General features: G+C 35.8%; 1 protein-coding gene across 1 annotated transcript; it reads left to right on the top strand.

Annotated features, from left to right (window-relative positions):
• Positions 1 to 330: 330 nt before the first annotated feature.
• cd302 (CD302 molecule) lies at positions 331 to 9,185 on the top strand. Its single transcript, XM_058788226.1, has 6 exons — positions 331 to 467; positions 1,647 to 1,772; positions 1,883 to 1,993; positions 5,552 to 5,734; positions 6,379 to 6,402; positions 6,581 to 9,185. The coding sequence occupies exons 1-6, from the start codon at positions 380 to 382 to the stop codon at positions 6,781 to 6,783; spliced, it is 735 nt and encodes a 244-aa protein (XP_058644209.1). The 5' UTR covers positions 331 to 379; the 3' UTR covers positions 6,784 to 9,185.
• The last annotated feature ends 14,428 nt before the right edge of the window (positions 9,186 to 23,613 follow it).

Genomic DNA, 23,613 nt, shown 5'->3' with positions numbered 1-23,613 from the left:
GGCTGTTTTTATTTATTTATTTAATTTTCCCGACGTAAAATCTATAATAACTCATTTGAGGTGTAAAAATAGGCTACTTCATACTTAGTAAATAAATATTCATTTATTTAGCCACGCAGTTTCTACGTTTACTTTACATTTTCTCTTTTTTAGTTTTTTATTTACCCTTCCCTATTTGTCTTCTATATTGTCTATTTATGTACAGTACGTGGTTTATTTGCTTTGAAAATGTCGCCAAAGTGTAGTAATGATGACAATAAAACTTTCTTGTTGTCATTGTGTGTGTGTGTGTGTGTGTGTGTGTGCGCGCGCACGCACGTTTGTGTGAATGTGACGCTTTGAGCGCGCGCAGCCATGATCTGTGCACTGTGTTGAAAACATGGACTCCAGTTCTCGTCGTTTTACACTGTTTTACATAGTTTTTCTGACTCTTACGTGCTATTTCGCGCTAGGACAGGACACTGCCGGTGAGTAGTTTGTTTTTAGCTAGTGTTTGGTCTGTTTAGTGTTTAACGCAAAGTTCGTGACGGTTTGGTTTGTTTTATAACTGGTGATGCAAACAACAGTGAAGTTCAGCGCGTGCTCGAGTTCATCTGAGATCTCCTCTCGCCATGAAAAACAAAACAAAACACAGATTGTTTATTGCATTGTTATTTTGAATTATATTTCAAGGTTCTGAAACTAATTGTCAGTTAACTTCTCTTCATGTCTGCATCACTGTCACGAGCCTTGACTTCTTGCTTCTTAAGACTGGAAAAAATCCGATGTTAGTCAATGAAAGAGGAAGCTCCACATGTTGTTTTGTTGCAGTTATCAATACTGTAAAACCATAATGAATTTCTTAAAGAGCTTTTTGAAGTTTTCTGCCACGTTTAATTGTTTTTGGTGTCAGACAGAACTTTCTGGAAATAACAGGGCATTGTTTTTCATGCTTGCAAACGTAATTTAAATTAATTAAGTCTTTATTTTTGAAGTTATAGACTGCAATCTTTAAATCTTATTATAGTTATGTAAAAACCGAAAACTCTTGACAGTATTTACATAAATTTACTTATGTACACATCCGTATGCTGCCATACGACATTTGCGCTATATTAAAGTCTTCCGAACTCATACTTTAGATGTAATGTCATTATCCAAACATCATTAGTTCTTGCTTTTCTTGTTACCAAATGTTATTAAAAACTATTGCCTGGCGCTATATTTGATTTGAGAGATATGAAAGCTATTTTTCTTTTTTCAGGACATTTGGGAAATAGTAAATAACTCATATGGATTAAAGCTATGCTATGTTTTTTTTTTTTTTTTTGAGTTTGACAAATGACACCATGAACTGTTGGTTAAGTTCAAAATGTCTTATGTGGTCCATGAAAAAAATAATCTGTCTTTGCTGAACTCAAATGCTGTATGACACACTATTACTATACATATTTGATGTTCAGTGATTCTGAACCGCTGAAATTTCACTGTGGGCAGAGCTACTCAGCAAGACATGCAAGAAATTGAACCAAAATGTCATCAAAATGTTCTTTCATTTGACAGCCGGTTCAAACAAAACCTCAAATTTGCATGGAAGAGAGAGCTTTTACCACTTGTTGCCTTAGGTCTCTTGTTGAGATGTTAACTTTAAAGTCCTATCTGTTCAGACTGTCCTGCAGATGGACGCACGTGGCTGCAGTTCAGCCTCAACTGCTATCACTTCGTCCACGGAGAAGAGGACGTCGCCAAAAGCTACTCCATTGAAGATGCAAAAGACATGTGCAGAGGATATGGTGATTACTTTTTTACAATTTGCAAACTATAACACACTGAAATATCTAAATTTGTGTATTATTTTTATGCCCTATATGGTGCAGTTTAACCTTCCCTATTACGTTCTTAGATCTCTTGACAGTAAAAAGTGCTGAGGAGAATGACTTCATTGTTAAGTACAGTCCTTCTGTATGGAAAGGTAAAATGAGCGTCTGGCTTGGAATGTACTACGACAGCGACGGTAAGTTTGATTTCCATCCAAAAACATGCCCGCGTCTCAAAACCTAGTGATGTCCGTCTTTAAACTTCAGAATTGGAAATATTTGCTTTTCTAATGCAGTATCTTATTGTGAGCATTTCATTAATACAGAAAAAAATTGTTTTCATAATCTTTCATCAAAATGAGCAGTAATCACTTGCTCCACCTCTGAAACAACTTTACTTTTTGGCTGACGTCACGAATCCCTTTTACTTTTAAACAACCCGATTTCATTCTGGAAAGTAATACCCGCTTTTCAGGAGCCAATCAATTTCCTGATAAATTCAAATCCCGTCTTAAATTTTTTTCCTCATTGAATATCCTGTTTCATTCAGATTACAAAAGTAAACTGGGTTGCAAATACAATTTCATTTTGATTTTAAAGTATTGTTTTTGCCAACAAAGTAATATTTTGGTGTGAAATTGTCTAGTAGTTTAAATATAAATTAGAAACTAGAATGAGTAAATGTCAGAATTAACAAAAATCCATAAAAAAGTTTTTCTAAAGAATGATGTCAATTTTTACATAGAAATCTTTGTATTTTTCTGTGTACATTATTGCTTTTTTGTTCTTCACTATGTAAATCTTATTTAATTGTTTGGGAAACATTTGTACTGTTTAATTTAATGTGCAAGTTCTGTTTTATTTACTAAAATAGAACTTGCACATTGAATCAAATAGTAAAATGTTCTAAAAATAAGACCCCCCCCCCCCATTAAAAAACAAAACAATTAAACATAAGCACAGTGCTGGTAGTAACTGATTACATGTAATCTGGATTACGTAATCAGATTCCAAAAATGAAGTACTTGTAATTAGAGTAAGTTACTTTTTAAAATGCTCGTAATCAGACTACAGTTACTTTTTTATGGATTACATGATTACATAGGCTTAAATTATTCATAATTCATTGATTGTCCCTAATTTATCTTTTTTATCTTTTAAATTTTCGTTTCTAAAATAGCCTACCTATTATATGTGTATATATAGCCCAGTTTTGTGGACATTCACACAAAGATCAGTCATTAGTCGGGTGGCGACAGCATTTGAACACTGGATTTATAAAAATCATTTCAGGTTTAAGAAGGGTTTCGAGATTGCATCAGCTACTGATGAACACATTCATTTTTATTTGAATTGTCACTCAGTAGAGGTTATTTAACCATGTGTTATTAATTATAACTAATTAAAATGCACATATTCACGTTATTTCTTAGTTACATGTAATGCAGGCATTACAAAACTTTTTTTCATCTAAATCTTATTCACCAAATATATTTGCTTTAAGTACCCCTGAGATTTTAAAATAAATATTTCAATAATTAAGTATCACATTTGCATGTTCACGGTTTCTTTGATGTTGATTAATGATCACATGGCATGCAGGTAAATAAAAATATTTAATTTTTCTTAGTAAGCGTTTTATTAAAACAAAGTCTATAGAAATACAAAGACGGTTCACTCCTATATTTATGAATGGGAGAAACTGTAACGTGCAATATGGAGGAATAGTTCCGCCTTCTAAATGAAAGAGCCATATTTCCCATAGAAACCTGGGGCACGTTCAAGCTCAAACAAGTGCGCAATGTTTCGCTATGGTTTCCGGGTTGAACGAAACGGTGTGCAACGGGGTTTGAGATATGTTTTCTCATCAGCAGCAGCATGTATATAAACTACACGGTATTAAAGAGACAGCTCGCACAATGGGTCCAAGTAAAGTCGTTTACAAATGTGTCCGCTGCAGCTCGGTATAATACGCAACATTAGTAACAATAGTAGCATATCAACATGGTGATGTAGTTGTTTATATTTTTAGCTTCATTGCAAGGCAAGTTTATTTATATACCAAATTTAATACACAATGGTGGCCGCTTAGTGAACAGACTCGAAAAATGATTTATTTTAATTTTTTATGATTCATTAATTGTCAGCTTTTCATTAAACTCACAACCCCCCTGCAGTTCCTTTACGAACCCTAGTTTGGGAAACCTTGATGTAATATAATGTTTAATGCGTTTTATGTTGTAAATTGCAAAGAATGGAACAAGTTTTCTCACTCTTTGCATTTTTTTTTTTTTTTTTACATCATTATGGTACAAGATAATGCTATTTAAATCAATGTGATAAATGAGTTAAATCAAAAGTAATCTAAAAGTAATCTGATTATATTACCTAAAATGTGTAATGTAACGGATTACGTTACTGACTACAATTTTTGTCATGTAATCTGGATTACAATTTGTAAGTAATCTACCCAGCTCTGCGTATGCAGTACATGTTTAAACAGATTATTGGACGTGATCCAGCGTCTCTACACTGGAATGCAGCTGAACTTGACTAATCTGTTTAAAAAAAAAAGGCCTTGGCAAAGAGTTGTTTACCGGACTGTTGCCTAGTCAGTGCTTTTAGTTGAGACCGTTAAAGGAGAAGTGCTCTGGAAAATCTTGACCAGTCTGTTTAGTTATTTTTGAGCATTATGTCTGGAGTTGCTGACAGTTTGTATAACTTCTAATTAAGTGAATCATGCACACTTAAAGTTTTAAGGGGTCAGTTTATGCAAAAAGAAACATTTTGGCACTCATTTCTCATTCTCATGTTATTCTGAGCTCTTCTTTTGTACGTGAAATGCAAAATGAAATTTAAGGCAGAATGCTCAAGCTATTCTTTTGAGCTTGTTCTCAATTCAAATGGTGCTTTTTAAAAACACTGTGCGGTTTTGACAACATTGACAGGTTTAAATGGTGAGTATATGATGGCCCTTTAAAGTTGCTCTGTATCTTCAGGTTAAATCAGTATTCCATACATAATGTACATGTAAACACGCATCAACTCTTGAGCTGTCTTCCTCTAGTGCAGTTTTCACACGTGTTGTCTCACAACACAAGGAAATCCTGTTATTTTAGGGGCTGATCGGGGGGTTGCGGATTCAAAGAATACATCATCCGCACCCAGAGCCCAGATGCTTTCAAGTGAACACTATAGAAACATATTCCAGACGCCACATGTTTGCATCAGTCTGTTTAGGCTTCATGATGAAAGACCTCACTTGTTTATTGAACAATGAACCAGAGGACAATGTGAACTTTGATCATGTGTTCATGGATCAGTAGGAATGACCTGATGTGAGACAGATTCAGGCCAGTGCTGCATTGTTTCATTCATAAGGTGTTTACATGTGTTTTTATCCCATGTCAATCTTAAACGTTTGGCTTTATGTCATTATGGTAATGTCATCTAGGTGAGGTTTTGTTGAAAGTGCAAGAATGAGTTGTGATTGTATTGGAAGCATCAGTTTGAATGGATTAAAAATGATAAACAAGTCACTCTACGTCATTGTTTTCCAGCAAAAGCGTGTGTGCGAGTTATAATTTCCAACTATTATTAAAAATTAAAAATGTATCAATTATTTCTTATATATAGTTTTTGTTTAGGTTACGAAAATGTTGAGTCTTGACATCAAGCTTATGGGTTTACCTCCATTATAACTTGCAGGTCTAAATATGTCTCATTAAAAGCATGTTTCTCACTGTGTCTTGCAGAAGATGTCTTTAAGTGGCATGACGATAACGGCGTGTTGCACTATAGTAACTGGGAGGACGGTGGCTCTGATGACACTGATCTGCCTCTTTTGGACACATGTGTCGTTCTTCACTCTAACACAGGGAAGTGGGAAAACGTCAGCTGCACAGAGGAACCTGAGAACGGAGTAGTGTGTAAAACGAGTAAGTTCACAATTCCTGGATTAGGACAACTATACCTTTTTAGTTTTTTATTATGCGTTGTATTTTATTACATTTTTTTTCTGTTTTCATTCAAATTACTAAAAAGTTTCAGTATTCTTTTTTTGTATGTATAGTTAGTTAGTTATTTCTTTACATTACTATATAGCTTTGGCAGCTTGCTGAAATAAAATAAGCTTACATTTTTTAAATAAATTATTAATAATAATAATTAATACAGTAATAAATAATAATATTTAAACAATAATAGTAATTAAAACATTTAAACGTATTGATTATTAAATTATTTATTTATTTTTTTAATTTAGCATTTGTTTGCATTCAAATTTCAATTTTATTAACAGGGTTACAGTTGTCGGCATGTCACTCGACATTAGTGAACTTCACCTTTTAAATGATTCTTCAATTTCTTTGGACTTTCTAGTTCTTACATGTGCAAATATTATATAATAAATACAAAATATTTTTGAGTAATTTGTCCCTCTTGTTTTCAGGTGTAGTTAGTGTGATATCATAAATGAACATACTTGTGCGTTTTTATGGTTTCTGACGTTATGGAACATAAAATTTAGGTATGTTTTGCCCATAATTTTATTGACCTTCAATCTTTGTGATTTGTTTTTCAGAGGCAGTCTGGATAAGCCCACCTAGTAAGCATTTATTTTTGCAATGTTTTCTTGTGATCTACATATACAACATTTTTTCTAAGAGACATATTGTTCATAATTGTATTAAAATTAGTTTGAAGCCATCATGATCGTTGTAAATCATTTAAACCATCTTGTTTTTGTGTTCATGATTCTTTTTCTTCCTTTTCCTCATCTCTAGAGGGCAGTCCTCTTCTGTCAGCTCTGGTCATCATCAGTGTGGTGCTGATACTGGTGGTTTCTGCAGTGGTTTGGTTCTTTCATCAAAGAAACAACCCAGGCTCATCCATCCTCAACCTGATTGAGTACCATCCGCCCTTCAGATCACCTTCCTCCGATCAGGCCTGCTTGGTAGAAACTGAAGAAATCGAGGTGGTACCTTAGTTACTATAAACTTTTCATCTGTGCCCAGGTGAGAATAAGCAGCAGGTGTTCATGGGAGATTGTGAACTCTTCCCTTTTCACTGGTTCCTCAGCGACGGTCCACACAGAACAAAACGAGGCAGTCCTGACTCAAATGATCTGTTTCTCTGGGGTGGAATGGAGGACTGTGTGAGGAAATGCGATCTGTCTGAATGCCATGTGTGAAATAAATTGTTGGGCTTTTATTACGCAGGAAAATTAAGCACATTGATCTTTCCTTCTCCTTGAAGACTAAGTTTAGTGACACTATTTGCTTTACTAATATTTTCTCTGAGCTGCAACGTGTCTCTTCTGTGAAAATCGTTTCATATGTCCACAGGCTGTTCCAAGCCTGAAAATTGAATCAGAAAAAAATCTACATTTTATTATATATTATTGTTATTAATATTATTATTATTATTATTATTGTTATAAGATAATAACAACATTTTATATATAGATAGATAGATAGATAGATAGATATAGATGAGGGCAAAATATATATAAATATATTATAGTATACATACATATACAAGGATCGTGGAACGAAGCAAAAGGAGGTGGACCCAGGAGGTGGGGGTTGGGGGGTTGCAGAACTAATTTTAAAATTAGAAACAGCACTAATGTTATTAGTTAGATGCCACATATATTAGCCTGTGCATTTTTAAGCTATAATTCTCCAACGATTCTGAAAACAAAACAGACAGCCAAATAAAATATGTAATTTAGTAGGCTAATTGAGTTTCTGACAAAATGTTTTATTAATGTTATAAATTAGTCTGTTTAAAAATATGTATTAATTTAAACGAATTAGCCTAATTAAGTAAACAAATAATAATAATTTGAAATAAATAAATGAAGACTTGTTTCTTTTTGAATCTCTTGAGTGAATGATTCAGACATTAAATACATTTAACAGTCACTGTTCGCCACCTACTGGCATAATGCAACATATATACAATCATTATTTGCAGCGTATCATTACTTTTAAAGACCCATTGGTCGCGGCTGCCGCAACATCAGAGTCTATATCCAGACTATAAACTTTTATCCCAATATTTTCGTTATTATTTAATGTTTGCAACACTGAAATGTAGGCTGTTTCAAACACAAACCTTTAAATGATGAGCGCTGTTCTCTCTGGATCAGTGGCTGCACAAAAGCAAATTGAAATATTCTGATGTGTTTGTGATTTCAAAGGTTTAATAGCCTATGTATTTTTCTAGCCCATGTCATATTTGTACCAGACCTCAAAAGTAACCCAGGCCGGGCGGCCCCCCTGGTTCCGCGACCCATGTTTATATATATTTTGCCCTCATCTTCTCTGTTATTTTTTTCCTGAGGAATAATTGATAATTCATTGATTGCAGCTCTTTTCCATAAAATTATTTTTCATAGAGACCACTATCAAGCCCCGAAAAGGCCATATATGCTGCCATATATTTTTGTGCACTATAAGTTGATTTGTGTGAGATTTGCATGAGAAACAGACTGACGTTTCAGTCGTAATTCAGTTGAATTTTGTCCTTATCACAAAACTTTGTTTGTTAATGTTGTGTGTGCCAAATTTGTCTCTGTTTCTGTTGTGAGATTCACAAAATGTGACCCTGGACCACAAAACCAGTCTTGAGTGTCAATTTTTCTAAATTGAGATTTATACATCATCTGAAAGCTGGATAAATAAGCTTTCCATTGATGTGTGGTTTGTTAGGATCGGACAATATTTGGCCAAGATGAAACTATTTGGAAATCTGGAATTTAAGGGTGCAAAAAAATCAAAATATTGAGAAAATCACCTTTAAAGTTGTCCAAATGAATTCTTAGCAATGCATATTACTAATCAAAAACGATGTTTTGATATATTTACAGTAGGAAATTTATAAAATATCTGCATGGAATATGATCTTTACTTAATATCCTAATGATTTTTGGCATAAAAGAAAAATCAATAATTTTGACCCATACAGTGTATTTTTGGCTATTGCTACAAATATACACCAGCGACTTAAGACTGGTTTTGTGCTCCAGGGTCACAAATGGTAAGTTTTGTCAGATTTCTTCCTTTGCGGTAAGACCAGTATTTATTTTCTGTCTTACTCAGCTGAAAAGGTTACACATATGTGTTTGTTACTTCTAGCACTGTATAAGCACCAAGTATGTAGATACAAATACTTCATGATTGCCAATCGCAATATTTTCTTAATGATGTTGTAATTGTTGTTTTTATGATTGGATTTGCCACTAACAGTCGTCTGTATCTATATTGTTATGAATGAATCCAATTGTGTAAACATTAAGGCTTTATTTATCCATACGTGAAAAACAAGCCATAGAGAAACTAATCAAGTGTTGGTCTTTCAAAATGAATAAAGACTTGTCAAACATTTCAGTTTTCAGTTTTTTTAGTGAAACCAAAAACACAACCAAACACACAAATAATTTAAATACATGCATAATCCTTTTAATAGCTCAGATTTTAATGCTGCTCTAAGCAAATTCAGGCTCAACTCTCCTGAGACGTGTCGGCAAACACAGACATGCAGAGTGATTAGCAGGCAGTTTCTCCACGTGCAAATAATCAGAAGATGCTGGTTTTGCTGCAGCCGTTTGTGTCCAGATGAGCTGCCGATAAATGTGTGTGCTGGCTGTGTAATGAGAGAGCGATCGGGATGAAGTGGGACAGCTAATTGAGGGCAGATGAATTACCCTCTGGGGTTTTTATAGATCACTGTCATTGTTCTACCCTGAAAGTGTCAGTTTCCCTCTGTATCTCCAGCTCTTTCGCAAACACGTTTGGCCATGTTATGACTGCTGCTGCATTATGACTGCCTGTACATACAAATTTGTATTTAAACCACCATGGCACGCAATTTGGGGTTTATAATCGACTTTATAGGTTTTTCCTGTGTCCTCAATGTCACTTTCCATCCTGCTAGTTATCACTGTCATCAATTTGGTGGAAGAACACAGTATAAGCTTCAGCAGTCAGTATTACGTTATACAAGTTAAAAAAATAAGAATTATTTTAGAAGAACACAATAACTCTTCTCAAAACCTAAAGCTTTCTTAAATTTATTTTACTTTTTTTTTTTTTTTTTTTTTTATTATAGTATAGTAACCTATATATATTATTAGTCTCATTAGAATTTTAATATTTTATTATAAATTAGAATTTAAAATTATTTTAATGCTTTTCATTAACATCTCCAAAGTAGTTGCAACTGGTGAAAATAATAAAAATCCTCAAAATATGACTTGTAAGATTCTTTAGGCTTGTTAAATAAATTAATACATTTATTCATTCATTCATTTAAATGTATTTGTTTAGTGATTTATTTGTTTTATTTAAATGTATTTTCTATGTATTTAAATGTATTTGTTTAATAACTTGTATAAATTTATTTATTTATTTATTAAATAGTAAGTATACCCTACACACTAGTGTTAGCAGTAATCAGTTTCATTTGCCATCAACATGGGCAGTAATTCACTGACAGATGATCTGCAGCCATGAAGGTGCTTTCATTAAGGTTCAGTGTTTTTGGTGGTCAACCCAGATTTTACTGTCCTTTTCTGATCAGCATATTACAGGTTGTCACTGATGACCACTAGAGGACGCTGTGACTCATGATATCATCCCTGTTGATCGACTGTGCAGGCCAATAGACCAATCAGAGAAGAGATTTCAGGCCACTTCTCAAACCTGGAGTTTACAAATTCTAGAATTAGAAATAATTATAGTTATCCGGTATCACCAGGATTTTTCAGGTTGAGGGCTTCACACTAACTGTCCATGTCTATATGTGCCTAATTTGACTAGATTCTACCAAGAAACAGATTAATTTTGTGCAAAAGTATTGTAGACTTTGACTGGACACATGACCTTTGTTTGTGCATTAATATGTGGTTGCCATGGTGGTGTTAATATGTGGTTTCTAAGGTGTTCTTTGTGGTTGTTAACTTGTTGGTATGTTGCTATGTGGTTTCTATTAAGGTGTTTTTATGGTTGGTGTGTTGCTAGGGTGCTCCAATGTGGTTGCCATGTGGTTCCTAAAGTATTCTGAGTGCTTGTTGTCATGTTGCTATGTGGTTACTAGGGTGTTCTGGAATGGTTGCCACTTACCAGGGTGTTATGTTGTTATGTGGTTTCTAATGTGTTTTTGTGGATGTAGGTGTGTTGCTATGTGGTTGTCAGGGCTTTTGCCCTGTTCTGAGTGGTTGTTGTGTTACTGTGTAGTTACTAGGGTTTTCTAAGTTGTTGCCAGGGTGTTCTTATGTGGTTGCTGAGGTGTTCTGAGTGATTGTTGGTTTGTTGATATGTGGTTACTAGGGTGTTGTTATGTGGTTGCTAAGGTGTTTTTGTGGTTGTTGGTGTGTTACTAGAGTGTTCCAATGTGATTGCCATGTTGGTGTTAATATGTGGTTTCTATTAAGGTGTTTTTTGTTTTGTTTTTTTGTGGTTGTTGGTGTGCTGCTAAGGATCCAGTGTGGTTACTAAAGTGTTCTGAGTGGTTGTTGTTGCATTGCTGTGTGGTTACTAGGGTGTTCTGGATGATCACCAAGGTGTTGCTATTCGGTTTCTAAGGATTTATTTGTGGTTGTCAGGGCTTTGCTATGTGATTGCTAAAGTGTTCTGAGTGGTTGTTGTCCTGTTGCTATGTGGTTACTAGGGTTTTCTAGGAGGTTGCCATGGTGTTGATATGTGGTTTCTAAGGTGTTCTGTATGGTTGTTGACAGGTTGCTATGTGCTTGTCAGGGTGTATTTATGTGGTTGCTGAGGTGTTCTGAGTGATTGTTGGTTTGTTGTTATGTGGTTACTAGGGTGTTCTGGATGGTTACCAGGGCGTTGCCATGTGGTTTCTAAGGTATTCTTTGTGGTTGTTGGTGTGATGCTATGCGGTCACCATTGCGTTGTTATGTGTTGCTATGTGGTCGCTTGGGTTTTCTGTGCAGTTGCCAGAGCTTTGCCGTATGGTTTCTAAGGTACTCTTTGCTCTGGGTGGTTGCCAGAGTGTTGCCATATGGTTTCTAAGGTGTACTAAGGTATGGTTGTTGGTGTGATTTTATGTGGTTTTCAGGTCATTGTCATTTCATAATAAGAATGCAGTTCTCATTTGTGAAACTTACTAAAGTGTCCTGAGTGGTTGGTGTCGTGTTGATATGTGGTTACTAGAGTGTTTTGGGTGGTTGCCAGGGTGTTGCCATGTGGTTTCTAAGTTATTCTTTGTGGTTGTTGATGTGAATTTATGCGGTTGTCAGGGCTTTGCCATGTGGTTGCTAAAGTGTTCTGAGTGGTTATTGTTGTGTTGCTATGTAGTTACTAAGGTATTCTTGGTTGCTGCCGGGCCATTGCAATGTGATTTATAAGGTGATCTTTGTGATTGTCGGAATGTTACTATGTGGTTACCAGGGTGTTGTTATGTGGTTCTGAGTGGTTGTTGGTGTGTTGGAATGTGGTCGCTTGGGTTTTCTGTGCAGTTGCCAGAGCATTGCCATATGGTTTCTAAGGTGCTCTTTGTTCTGGGTGGTTGCAAGGGTGTTACCATATGTACAGTGTACTTTTTGGTTGTTGGTGTGATTTTATGTGGTTTTCAGGGCATGGTCATTTCATAAAAAGAATGCAGTTATTTGTGAAAGTTCATGTCTTTTAGTCATGTGTCCAGGCTGGATCAGGATGTTGAAGTGTAAGGAAGCTGCTGATGTCATTGTCTTTTTTTCCCTAAGTCCACAGTTCTCAGTGCAGGGTTAAAGAGTTCAGAAGAAGCCAATGATACGCCTCTTTCACACAGATTCCCACAGATAAAACACTCTGCTGTTGGCAGGAACTGAAAGTGCTCACCTTGCACATATTTCTAGGGTTTTATGTTTATGTAGAGTGAATTAGTAATGACTCGTAGTCACGTCAACAATGCCAAACTCAGCTGCAAGATGGAACGAGGAACTATAACGATTAGAAAGACACAAAGTCTGATTTTTATTTCATTTGTTGTAAATAAGCAAAACATCAATGACTGTAATTAGGCTTCACACTATTTTTCAAATCCAGTCTTTAGTACTTATTCATTTTGTAAGTAATAATCCGATTCATCATATTTCATGTGATATTTTGTTGTTCAGACTACAAACAATTAAACTAAATGAAGTCAGCTACACCAAAAACTGGGTTGTTCCTCATGGATGAGGCATGTCCTGCTGTTCTATTATGAATCTATTGTGAACTGATCAGAAAGACTGAATATCTCACTGTGCCTTTGTGCTGATGGGAAACACTGTTCTTATCTCTTGTGTGGTTTAGTGGATCATTTTGCAAATAACTGTCAGGGCAAAGTCCTCCTGAAGACGCACACACACTTTAGTTTGTGCTTCCTTCATTTGTATCCAGTCTTATGAAACCTTAGAAAACAAGACTTGGTGTTTACATGTGCAAAACTCACTGTTAAGCCCCGTTCACACCGATAACAATAACTATAAAGATAACGATATTAGCGTCCACACCAGCGACCGATATCGTCTCTTTATTCCAAGCGCACGCGCGTTTGCCTCTTTAAATTGTCGAGCTCGTTACAGCAGGATGGATACTGACTGGATGTCAATTTTTGTATCGTTCATCAGCTGGAAAAAATCGTTCTGAAAGAGATTCCAACGATATTGTTTCTCTGTACCATTATTGTTATAGCTGTGGTGTGGGCTATTCTTTAATATTGAGAACGATTTTTACAACTACATCTTTATCGTTATCTTTATAGTTATCGTGCTTGGTGTGAATGGGGCTTTACAATCCTGAAGAATTTGACATGTAGTTGCTAGTTGGTGTTAGTATGTTGCTATGTGCTTAAGAGGGAGTCCATGGTGGTTGCCAGGGTGTTGCTATGTGGTTTTTAAGGTGTTTTTTGCAGTTGCTGGTGTTGCTATGCGGTTGTTAGGTTGTTGATACAGTATGTGGCTTTTAAGTTGTTTTTTTGTGGTTACTTGTGTTTCTATGTGGTTGCCAGGGAGTTACTAAGTTGTTTCTAAGGTGTTCTTTATGGTTCTTGTTGGTGTGTTGCTAAAGTGTTCTGAGTTGTTGTTAGTATGTTGTTATGTGCTTACTAGTGTGTTGTCAGGGTGTTGCTATGGGGTTTCTAAGGTGTTCTTTGTGGCTGCTTGTGTTGCTATGTGGTTTCTAATGTGTTCTTTATGGTTGTTGTTGGTGGTGGTGGTGGTGTGTTGCTAGGGTGTTCTGAGTGGTTGTAAGTGTGGTGCTATGTGCTAACACAAGGGTGTTCTTGGCGGTTGCCAGGGTGTTGCTATGTGGTTTCTAATGTGTTCTTTATGGAGGTTTTTGGTGTGTTGCTGAAGTGTTCTGAGTGGTTTCTGGTGTGTTGCTTTGTGGTTGCTAGGGATTTTTGGGCGGTTGCCCAGTATTGCCATATTCTAAGGTGTTATTTTTGGTTGTTTTTGTGTCACTATGTGGTTGCCAGGGTGTTTTCATGTGGTTGCTAAGGTGTTCTTTGTGGTTGTTTTTGTGTCACTATGTGGTTGCCAGGGTGTTGTCATGTGGTTGCTAATGTGTTCTTTGCGGTTGTAGGTATATTGCTGTGTGGTTGCCAGGGTGTTGTCATGTGGTTGCTAAGTGTTCTGAGTGGTTGTTAGTGTGTTGCTATGTGGTTGCTAGAGTGTTCTGTTTGGTTTCCAGGAAATTGCCATGTGGTTGCCAGGGTGTTCTGAGTAGTCATCGGTATGTTACTATGCTGTTGCTAGGGTTTTGTGGGTGTGAAGAGCAGAAATGCTGTCAGACTGCAGGCAGCTGAGGATTGTTTTGTGATTTGTACTGGTTTCTGCTTTTCCCAGGGTTCAGCCTGCTGTCTGGAGCTCTTAGGACATGACAAAAGCCAGGTCAACAAAGCCTAATTTATTAGAGAGGGACACAATAGCTGCTCTCAGAGAAACGGGCAGTGCTGAGGGGAGCCTCCTGCAGAAAGAGACAGAGTCTAATAATAATAATGAAACAATAGACAAACCGAAGTGTTTCCCTTGAGTGACTCGTCCGTTTTTTCTTTCAGATTTCAACTGGGCAGCAGTGTTCTTACAAGGGTAAATCTCACAAAAGTGAATCATATTTTACCCCATGACCAAAGGAAAGACTGAAGAAATAAAATTTTGCTTAAATTAAAAAAATTCTAAAATATATTTTTGCTTAAAGAATATAAATCCTTTTAAAGATTTATTTATTTATTTAAATATTCATGTAAATATTCAATTTTCGGTGCTTATTAAATGTAAAACTTAAGTGCATTTTTTCAACAATTCTGTGGTTGTCCATTTGTCATCATTATATTGTTTTACATGTGTACGGGCATCAGTAATTCTGCTCTCTCTGTATTGGCATTAAGATATAAAAAAAACATATCAGTCAGCCATTAATTAATTGCATAATAATAAAGCAAATTTTACCCCCACAAATTTTCATTACCATAATGCAAAACAATCTTATTCTCATTACTGTAATGTGAAAAAATATGATATAATATTCATAATTCAAATAATGTGTACATAATGACAGTGTTTGATGTACTACATTTTATTTACAATGATTAAAATAATTTTGTAACATACAATTGCTGTATTACAGAGAATCTCATGGAAAATACACAAAAACAAAAAAAAATGTTTTAATTGTCATAAATAATGCAAAAATTTAACTGGCCTAAAATAAAATTCATTCATTCATTCATTCGACTCCTGTTTCCATCCTAAGTAAATTGCTGTTTATTTGTGATGATTTACTGCTCATCTGGTGACCCTTCCACTGTTTGATTAATTTCATACTATCAAAAAATGAATACCTTCTGCTGCTTAAACAACTTGATGTGTCTCTTGCATTGCATTTCTCAAATTGTATGATTTACATGATTAATTGAACTTTGGTACAAATGCAGAAAAAGTCAGAAGTCCTTTAAAGTGATGCCACCAGCTTCCACTTTAATTACACGGTGTCGCACGGTGCTTGATTTTTCGAACAGACCTTTGCTTTTGCCTTCCGTCTCCCTCTTTACTTTGCTGTTGTCCAGGAGATGGATGGTTACGGAGGAGCATATATTATGGTGAGGCTGCCACTATTATGATTATGGCTATAATGACCTGTTTTTGATCAAATAACACCAAAGGCATCTTGTTTGCACATCTCTCGCTTTCTCATGCTGATGCATGAAGGAGGAAAAGGTTAGCGCTGACCTGACACTGCTAATTAAAAGGGACAGCGTTCAGTGTTAATATGACAAAACACAAACCGACAGCTGGCATGGAAATGTGCATGCCAGAAGCTGTGTGCACACCACCAGACATGTGCCGCTTTCTCACGTCCTTTGTTAAGACAATATGGTGTTTGCACACAGAACGCCATGACAGATTTTACTTGTCTTGAAAAAGGCAGTTGCTAGCAAGTGTCTAAATGGGACTACAGAGGTTGTCGGGGACATTAAACCTCTGGTGCTCTTTGGTCATTTTTGGCTTTCGGTTTTTAGAATTTTTTTTGGTACAAAACTTGGTAAAGGTTGCTAAATGTCCAGGAAACTTTCCAAAATTTTTCAAAATGTTCTATTGCCAAAGTTTCCAAAAATTCTGGAATGTTCTGGAATTTACCAGAAATTTTCAGCCTCTTTTCAAACCAATTGGAAAATATATGTTTCATGAATTATATGTTTCATGAAAATATAATTTTTGTGCACTTTTTCATAACAATAAACTTTTAAAAAGAGACCAAACTTTAGTCTTTGCTCCAAAGCATTCAAGATTTTTTACAACAATTTTAAGTTGTACATTTCATTTTCAGGTATATGCTCAAAAAGTAGTAAGTAGTAAAAAAGAAAAAAGGGGAAAATGGATTATAACTACTGCATAAATATAACTTGGTACCATAAAATCCCTTTAAAATACAAAATGCTAAATAAAAAAATAGATAGTTAAAATAGTTTATAGCTAGTTTATTTGTTTCTTTGAAGTAAAAAAAAATTATAATAAAAATCTGTCATTTTTGACCGCCATGCAAGGAGCACCAGAGACATCACATCAAACAGGTAAACTTATTTTCAGCAATAATCCTAAAGCCAATGACAAAATACTGGGTTTTTGTTTAGGTAACTTCTGGATTGACCTACAAAAAACACCATCACTGCAAAACTATCAAGGGCCTAGAATTTAATAGGGATGCTAGGGACATGTCCATACTAATATCCAGTGACTACTAAATTGTCCCTAGCAATAAATTTGATCAAACAATAGCAACAGTAGGGTCCCGGGCGAGTTTTCTATCAGAATCGTCATTGGTCCAATTCATTTTAAATATTAAAATAAAATGATATGCAGCCTAAACACCCAGCACTCTGATGCTGATGTAATGTTGGTTTAACATAGAATTTTGTAATATTGTCTGATGAATATGAAAACATAAAAAAGCTCTCTTTATTAATTATGAGTATGTTGGCTACCATAGCTATAAATGTATTTTACCAACTAATCAAAAAGCACAATGTTTCCATCTAACATCTATTTTGAGGTGCATCTAGTCATTTTAATGGAGAGTTTTCACTAGTCAGCAACTGGTCACCTCACCTGAATATGTTCGTAGATTTGTGTTTGATATTTGGACATGGAAAGCAGTTATCTTCGGAATGGAAATATGGATATTTTATTTGTAAACGTCATCCTTTTTTTCAGTTAATGCCATAAAACTAACAAGCTAAGAGTAGTACTGACAGTGTCGTACATGGCTGAAGGTGCAAAAAGCGAAGGAACAGACAAATCGATTCAGTGGAGTAAGTTATATATGCTGGAACCGCTCAGATTGACTCAAACTCGATTCACGAGCAAAAAAACAGATCAAAAGAGCCATTGATTTTCGATTTCCGACATGATATTGCTTGTAACTATTTTAAAAAGCATGTAGTGATGGGTGAAATTGAGCTTTTCAAAAAACTGACGGTGCGTTCCAAATGGGATATATCGCCCTCCAAAGGGCACTTCGGAGTGAAAACAATCACAGCCGCCATATTGAAGGGTCGTTCCAAACCGAAATGCTCAAAACTAGCCACTTCAAAGGGCCCTCCGGAATGAAGGATTTCGAAGGGTACAACTGATGGACACTTCGGGCTCCCATGATCCTTTGCGCAGATTCTTTGCATGATGACGGCGCCTCCACTTCAAGAAACAGTTGTTTGGTCCCCTTCGAAGCTCTCACTCCGGAGGGTAAACCCTTTGAAGGGATTAGGGCATAGGGATGAGCCCTTCCGAATGGAACGCAGGGTCTATCAGTTTTATTGTGTTGCAAAATGATTCACTGTTTCGAAGTGCTTTTTTGAGTCTTCGGTGCGCATATCACAAATTGTTTGATTCAGATCGCGAATCATTTGATTTAGATCGGAGCTTAAAAGCTGGTTCTCGAACTTTTTGATTCAGATCAGAAGTTTAGAAAGCATATCATGAATCAATTGATTTACATCGAGACTTTGGAGCTTTGGAGCGTGTTTCGCAAATCTTTTGATTCAGATTGGAACTTCGGAGCAGATTCAAGAATCATTTGATTGAGACCAATATAGATCTAATCCAAAACTTGAAAGGAAACCATATGCTTTACAAACAGCCTCTTATGCGCAGTTGAGGCTTTAGAGGGACAAATGCACAGCTGCTTTAAGGATAAACCGCTAATCAGGACAAGTTAAAATGTCTAAAACATCATTCAAAGTGAGTTTTCCCTTCACATCTGCTCCTTTTTGTTTCATTTGGTCCAGCTAAACTGATGATTATTTCTTAACAATAGTGCTTCTCTTTCCTTTTGTTCTGGTTTTGTGCTCTACCATCTCCGGCATGGCCTTCATCTGTGAACATGCTCCAATTAACACAGCCAAAACAAGCAGCACCATTAAGACGGCCGCCCACTGGAGGAGCCACGGAAGGAACCAAAATACAAGTCCTGTGATCCTGCACTCATTCATCTTCATCAAATCAACACTGTTCTCGCTGTTTGCTGGATGATATGTGCTTCCTTAATGGAACATTCCTTCTCGGGTCTTAATGTTGCCTGACAGAAGCTGGGGATTTTCCAGGATCATATGATAACACTTGATTCTCGCAATGGCTTGATTGTTCTCTTGATTTGGAAGATTAAATAAGTCATTTGGTCTCAATAATGTTCAGTTTTGTGTGTGTGTTCCCAGGTAACAGTGAACTTTGGCTAATGATCTGGGAACGTTCTCTTAAAGTTATGAACTTCCAGTAACATGATAATCAACGGCTAGCTGTGCATTAAACAATTTGAGAAACTTGAGGTTCTTCGCCTCCACGTCGTGCATTCAAATCGTTTAATGCACAGCTAGCCGTTGATTATCCCTTTTATGCCATGGTCATTTCCCAGCATTCACATATTGAAGATGTTAATAATATTTGCGCTGCAATATTTGACCGGAACGATCAAAATGACGGTTATTTTCGTCTGTAGTACTATTCAACTCTAACTGTATGTTACTATAGTTACCAATGTTTATAGGAAGCGCATTAATATAGAACGTGATTAAACTGACCTGGAACTACCTGTGCAGTTCAACAAATTTAATCAACACCTGCCAGCCAATCAGAATCGAGTATTCAGACAGACCATGGCATAACAATAGAATGTTTGTTCAAAGATTTTTTTTTCTGAAATATTTTAGTTGGACGTTCACCTAACTTTTTTGTTTTTAAATCTTACTGCTCATTTCAGAATGTTCAGAGAACATTCAAAAGTAACATTCCCATAATATTCCATAAAAAGGAACCAAGAAAAAAATGGGACGTTGTGAACATTCAGAAATATTGTTTTCATAACTTAATGGGAACGTTAAAAAATGTTCTTAGAAGATATTTTTGTTAGCTGGCTTGGTTATTCAAGGCAAAATTAAACCAAACACAGGTTTCCAAAATGGATTCTGTCCTGGATGATATATCTATAAATATCACTATTCATCACCACCAGTGGTCACTCTGTGCCTATGTCAAAGGTCAGTTATTATTTGTCATCACTTGTTTTTTTAGTTTTTTTTTTTTAAAGCAGCCCATGTTTTTATTTCTAGATTCACATTTCATCCTTTTTCTTCTCACATAATACACTGTAAAAAGTGGCAAAACAAAAAGTAGTTATTGTTATGCCTGGTATAACCTATAAAAATTAAGGTAATATATTTAGGTTGATTCAGTGATGTTGAATAATATTTTCAACTTAAAATTAATTAATTTAGATGTTACCATTTGAAGCTTACCTTTTTTTCAGTGTAAGGTCATTTCAACTGTTGATTTATTTACGTATTTGGTTAGTGCATTGAGGTTCTGATCAACCTTTTAGTTTCTAATATGAGCGGCTGACTGTTCATTCTCTTACAAATCAGTATAATTAGACACAGTTATTAGGTTTGTCTGAGAGGTCACTGAACCTGACATCTCTTTTCTGTCAGTTTTGCAAGGTCAGAATCTAGTTTCTCTGTGTTTCACATAATGTTTTAGGTAAAATAAATGATTTTATCCATCAAAAAACAAACTTAAATTCTCTTTTTTTCACACTCAGCCCTCTTTGATTACCAATAAAAATATACTGTTTTTTTTTGTTTTCAAATGCATGAATTATTAATATGCATATGTAAATTGTGCAGTGAAATAAAAGGGTATTTTTTATTTATAAATACAAACGCAAAACCACCACTGAGAGATGAATCGTTTGAATATTTGAATACATTTTCCATGTCAGCAAGCAGCTGAATAGCCACCCATCTAAATGATACGCACTCTACAATTTGACAGTAATTAATTCCTGCCACTGTCAGATTCATCTGCAATAAAAGAGCAATTACTCTATTTAAGAGAACATTTACCAGAGAGACAAAGCCACAATTACTCTGTCTTTAATTTAATGCAGGTTAATAGCACAATAGCAAACAAACGGTGTGATTGTGTTGCTTAATTTAGCCTTTTTTAGCTCAAAATTTTAACAAATGAAATGAACTGTTTAAATCTTTGGTGACTGCTATGAGGCCTGCTTAAGTATATGGGTCATTCCTTTCTTTCTTTCTCCAATCCAAATGATTTCAACAAAACTTGTTTTCTTGAGATTTTTATTTTTGTGACATCTTAAAGGAGCAGTTCACAAAAAATGAAAATTTGCTAAAAATGTACTCACCCTCAGGCCATTCAATATGCAAATTAGTTAGTTTTTTTTATCAGATTTGTAGAAATGTAGCATTCCATCACCTCTGCAGTGAATGGGTGCCGTCAGAATGAGAGTCCAAACAGCTGATAAAAACATCACAACAATCCACAAGTAATCCACACCACTCCAGTCCATCAGTTAATGTTTTGTGAAGCCAAAAGCTGCATGTTTTTAGCTTTAAGTCATCACTTCTGGCTAAAATACGAGTCCATAATTTCTTTCAGGTGAAAAAGTCATCTCTTCTGAATAAGGTGAGAAATATGCACAGATCAAGCAACGTTTACAAGCAAAAACTGTCCAAAACAGATTTTGATGTCAGAGACAATAGGAGATGACTTTTTCACTGAATGAAGTGTTGTTATGGATTATTTGGCCAGAAGTGATGATTTAAAGTTAAAAACGTTTTAATGATGGATTTGTTTCTTACAAACACGCAGCTTTTGTCTTCTCAAGATGTTAACTGATGGTCTGGAGTGGTGTGAATTACTTGTGGATTATTGTGATGTTTTTATCAGCTGTTTGGACTCTCATTCTGACGGCACCCATTCACTGCAGAGGATCCATTGCTGAGCAAATGATCTACATTTCGCCAAATCTGTTCCCATAAAGAAACAAACTTATCTACATATCTGGTCTGAGGGTGATTTTTCAGCAAATTTTCATTTTTGGCTGAACTATTCTTTTAAGTAACATCTTGTGTTAACCAATATCATCATCCTCCAGGAAATGACAACATATTATCCAAGGATTTTTATTTATTTTGTGATATTTGTGGTGTTAGTTGGTTTACGTCTGTTTGATCAAATTACACTACGTTCAAAATGTTTGGGACAAGAATGATACATCTGTGGAATAAAATGTTTTCCCTCAACCCTTCCTTTTGTCTTCTTCCTTTTTTATGCTGGATGGCTCTTGTCTTTTCAGGAAAAAAAGAGATTACTCTCTGCATTCCCTTGATGTGTCTACAGAAAATCAATAACTCTAGCTGCATGGGCTCTGGTGGACAATGATGACAACTCCTCAGGACGCGCCGCAGACTAATGTGGAAAAATAGGAATTAAAACAAAATAGCTACATTAATTTGTTTTCCATCAGCCTCTGGAGAGATAGTGTGCAGCGTTGCTCTCAGTCTCATTATACTTTCTAATCAAGACTCTTTTAAAAATCCTTTTTAAGGCGACAGGCAGATTTGCCCTTCCCCCCGTTGCGCTGCTGCGCCTTGCCGTCATTGTGCTTCTGCTTATTACTTTACAAATGACCGAGGTGAGGCTGACATTTTCACTGCATGCAGAAAAGCTCGGTATGCACGGCCTCTGCGGTAATGAATTTGCTTTGAGCTTTCGCTTCCCCCTCTGCTTTTCCCAATCAAGATTCCCCAATACAATTAAAATCACAGCATCTCGCCGCTGTGACAAATGCATCTGAGGAAACAGGCGAGCTGGTCCCTGACGCCACTCCAAAAGCAACGCACAAACCTCAGTGAAAAGAATACGAGGGTAAAATCAATGAACTCGCAGGAGTGTGAACAGCCACTGAAACCTGCTTTAAATTCTGCGAGCTGAATAAGGATTTTTTTCACATCTTTAATTCAGGAGTGACTTTGTCTCTTACTGTTAACAGGAGCAAGGTGTGAAATCACAGGCCCTGTGGATAAAAACACCATATCAATATTTTAACAGTTAACTTGGTAATTTTCACCTTCTCATAAAAATATATCGACCACATCATTTTGTGCTGGTAAATCAGTCTAAATGGATAAAAGTGTACTAGTCTCAGCCATGATTTTTTTTCTCTCCAAGCAATGGTGCTTTTTAATAATATGTTCATTTATTTATTCATGAATCCAAGTGTTTATAGAAAGTCAGCTTTAAAGCAGTCTAAAATGCTTAGCTGGTCTCCCAGCTTCGCTAAGCTGGTTTTAGAGGGGTTTTGGGCACTTGTCAACTGGTCAGGTTGGTTTAAGTCAGGTGTTCTTCTCACTGCATTTCAAGACTTCATGATATGACACATCCAGTGCTGTTGTATCTGACTGATACAGGATTTTTTTTTCTCCATGCCCTCTGAAATATGTGAAATTAAGCATGTAGCAATTTTTTTGCTAGGCCTAACTGAAATCTCACGTTTATCAAGCTGTAAAAAATTTATTAATTTAATTAATTAAAAAAAGAAAAAAAAACAACACTTTTGACGATGGACAAAGTGTTTCTGATTGGCTTAAAAAGTGCAGTCTGCTCCACCAACTCTCTGTTTCACCTGATAGCCTACAATCTCAGAAAGAAAGGTACAAAAGCTGTCACTGGGGCGGTGCCTGTTAAAAAGATACATGTTTGTACCTAAAAGGTCCATTTTGGTACCTCAAAGGTACATATTAGTACTTAAAGTATACATATTTGAACCTAATAGGTACAAAACTGTACCTTTTGAAAAGGTACCACCCCAGTGACAGCTTTTGTACCTTTATTTCTGAGAGTGACCCTGTAGCAGGGGTATAATTGTAGCAATAGCCAATAATAGGCTACACTGTATGGGTCAAAATGATCGATTTTTCTTTTATGCCAAAAATCATTAGGATATTAAGTAAAGATCATGTTCCATGAAGATAT

This window comes from Onychostoma macrolepis, chromosome 09 (assembly GCF_012432095.1).
Source record: "Onychostoma macrolepis isolate SWU-2019 chromosome 09, ASM1243209v1, whole genome shotgun sequence".
Classification (NCBI taxonomy): domain Eukaryota; kingdom Metazoa; phylum Chordata; class Actinopteri; order Cypriniformes; family Cyprinidae; genus Onychostoma; species Onychostoma macrolepis.
Note: the sequence above shows the minus strand (reverse complement) of the source record. Positions and strands in the feature narration are given on the sequence as shown.

Excerpts from the sequence above, each read along its gene's own strand:
- cd302 (XM_058788226.1), top strand. The coding sequence starts at position 380 with ATGGACTCCAGTTCTCGTCGTTTTACACTGTTTTACATAGTTTTTCTG. Across the intron at positions 468-1,646 it reads GCTAGGACAGGACACTGCCG|ACTGTCCTGCAGATGGACGC; the intron begins GTGAGTAGTTTG and ends CTATCTGTTCAG. Across the intron at positions 6,403-6,580 it reads AGTCTGGATAAGCCCACCTA|AGGGCAGTCCTCTTCTGTCA; the intron begins GTAAGCATTTAT and ends CCTCATCTCTAG.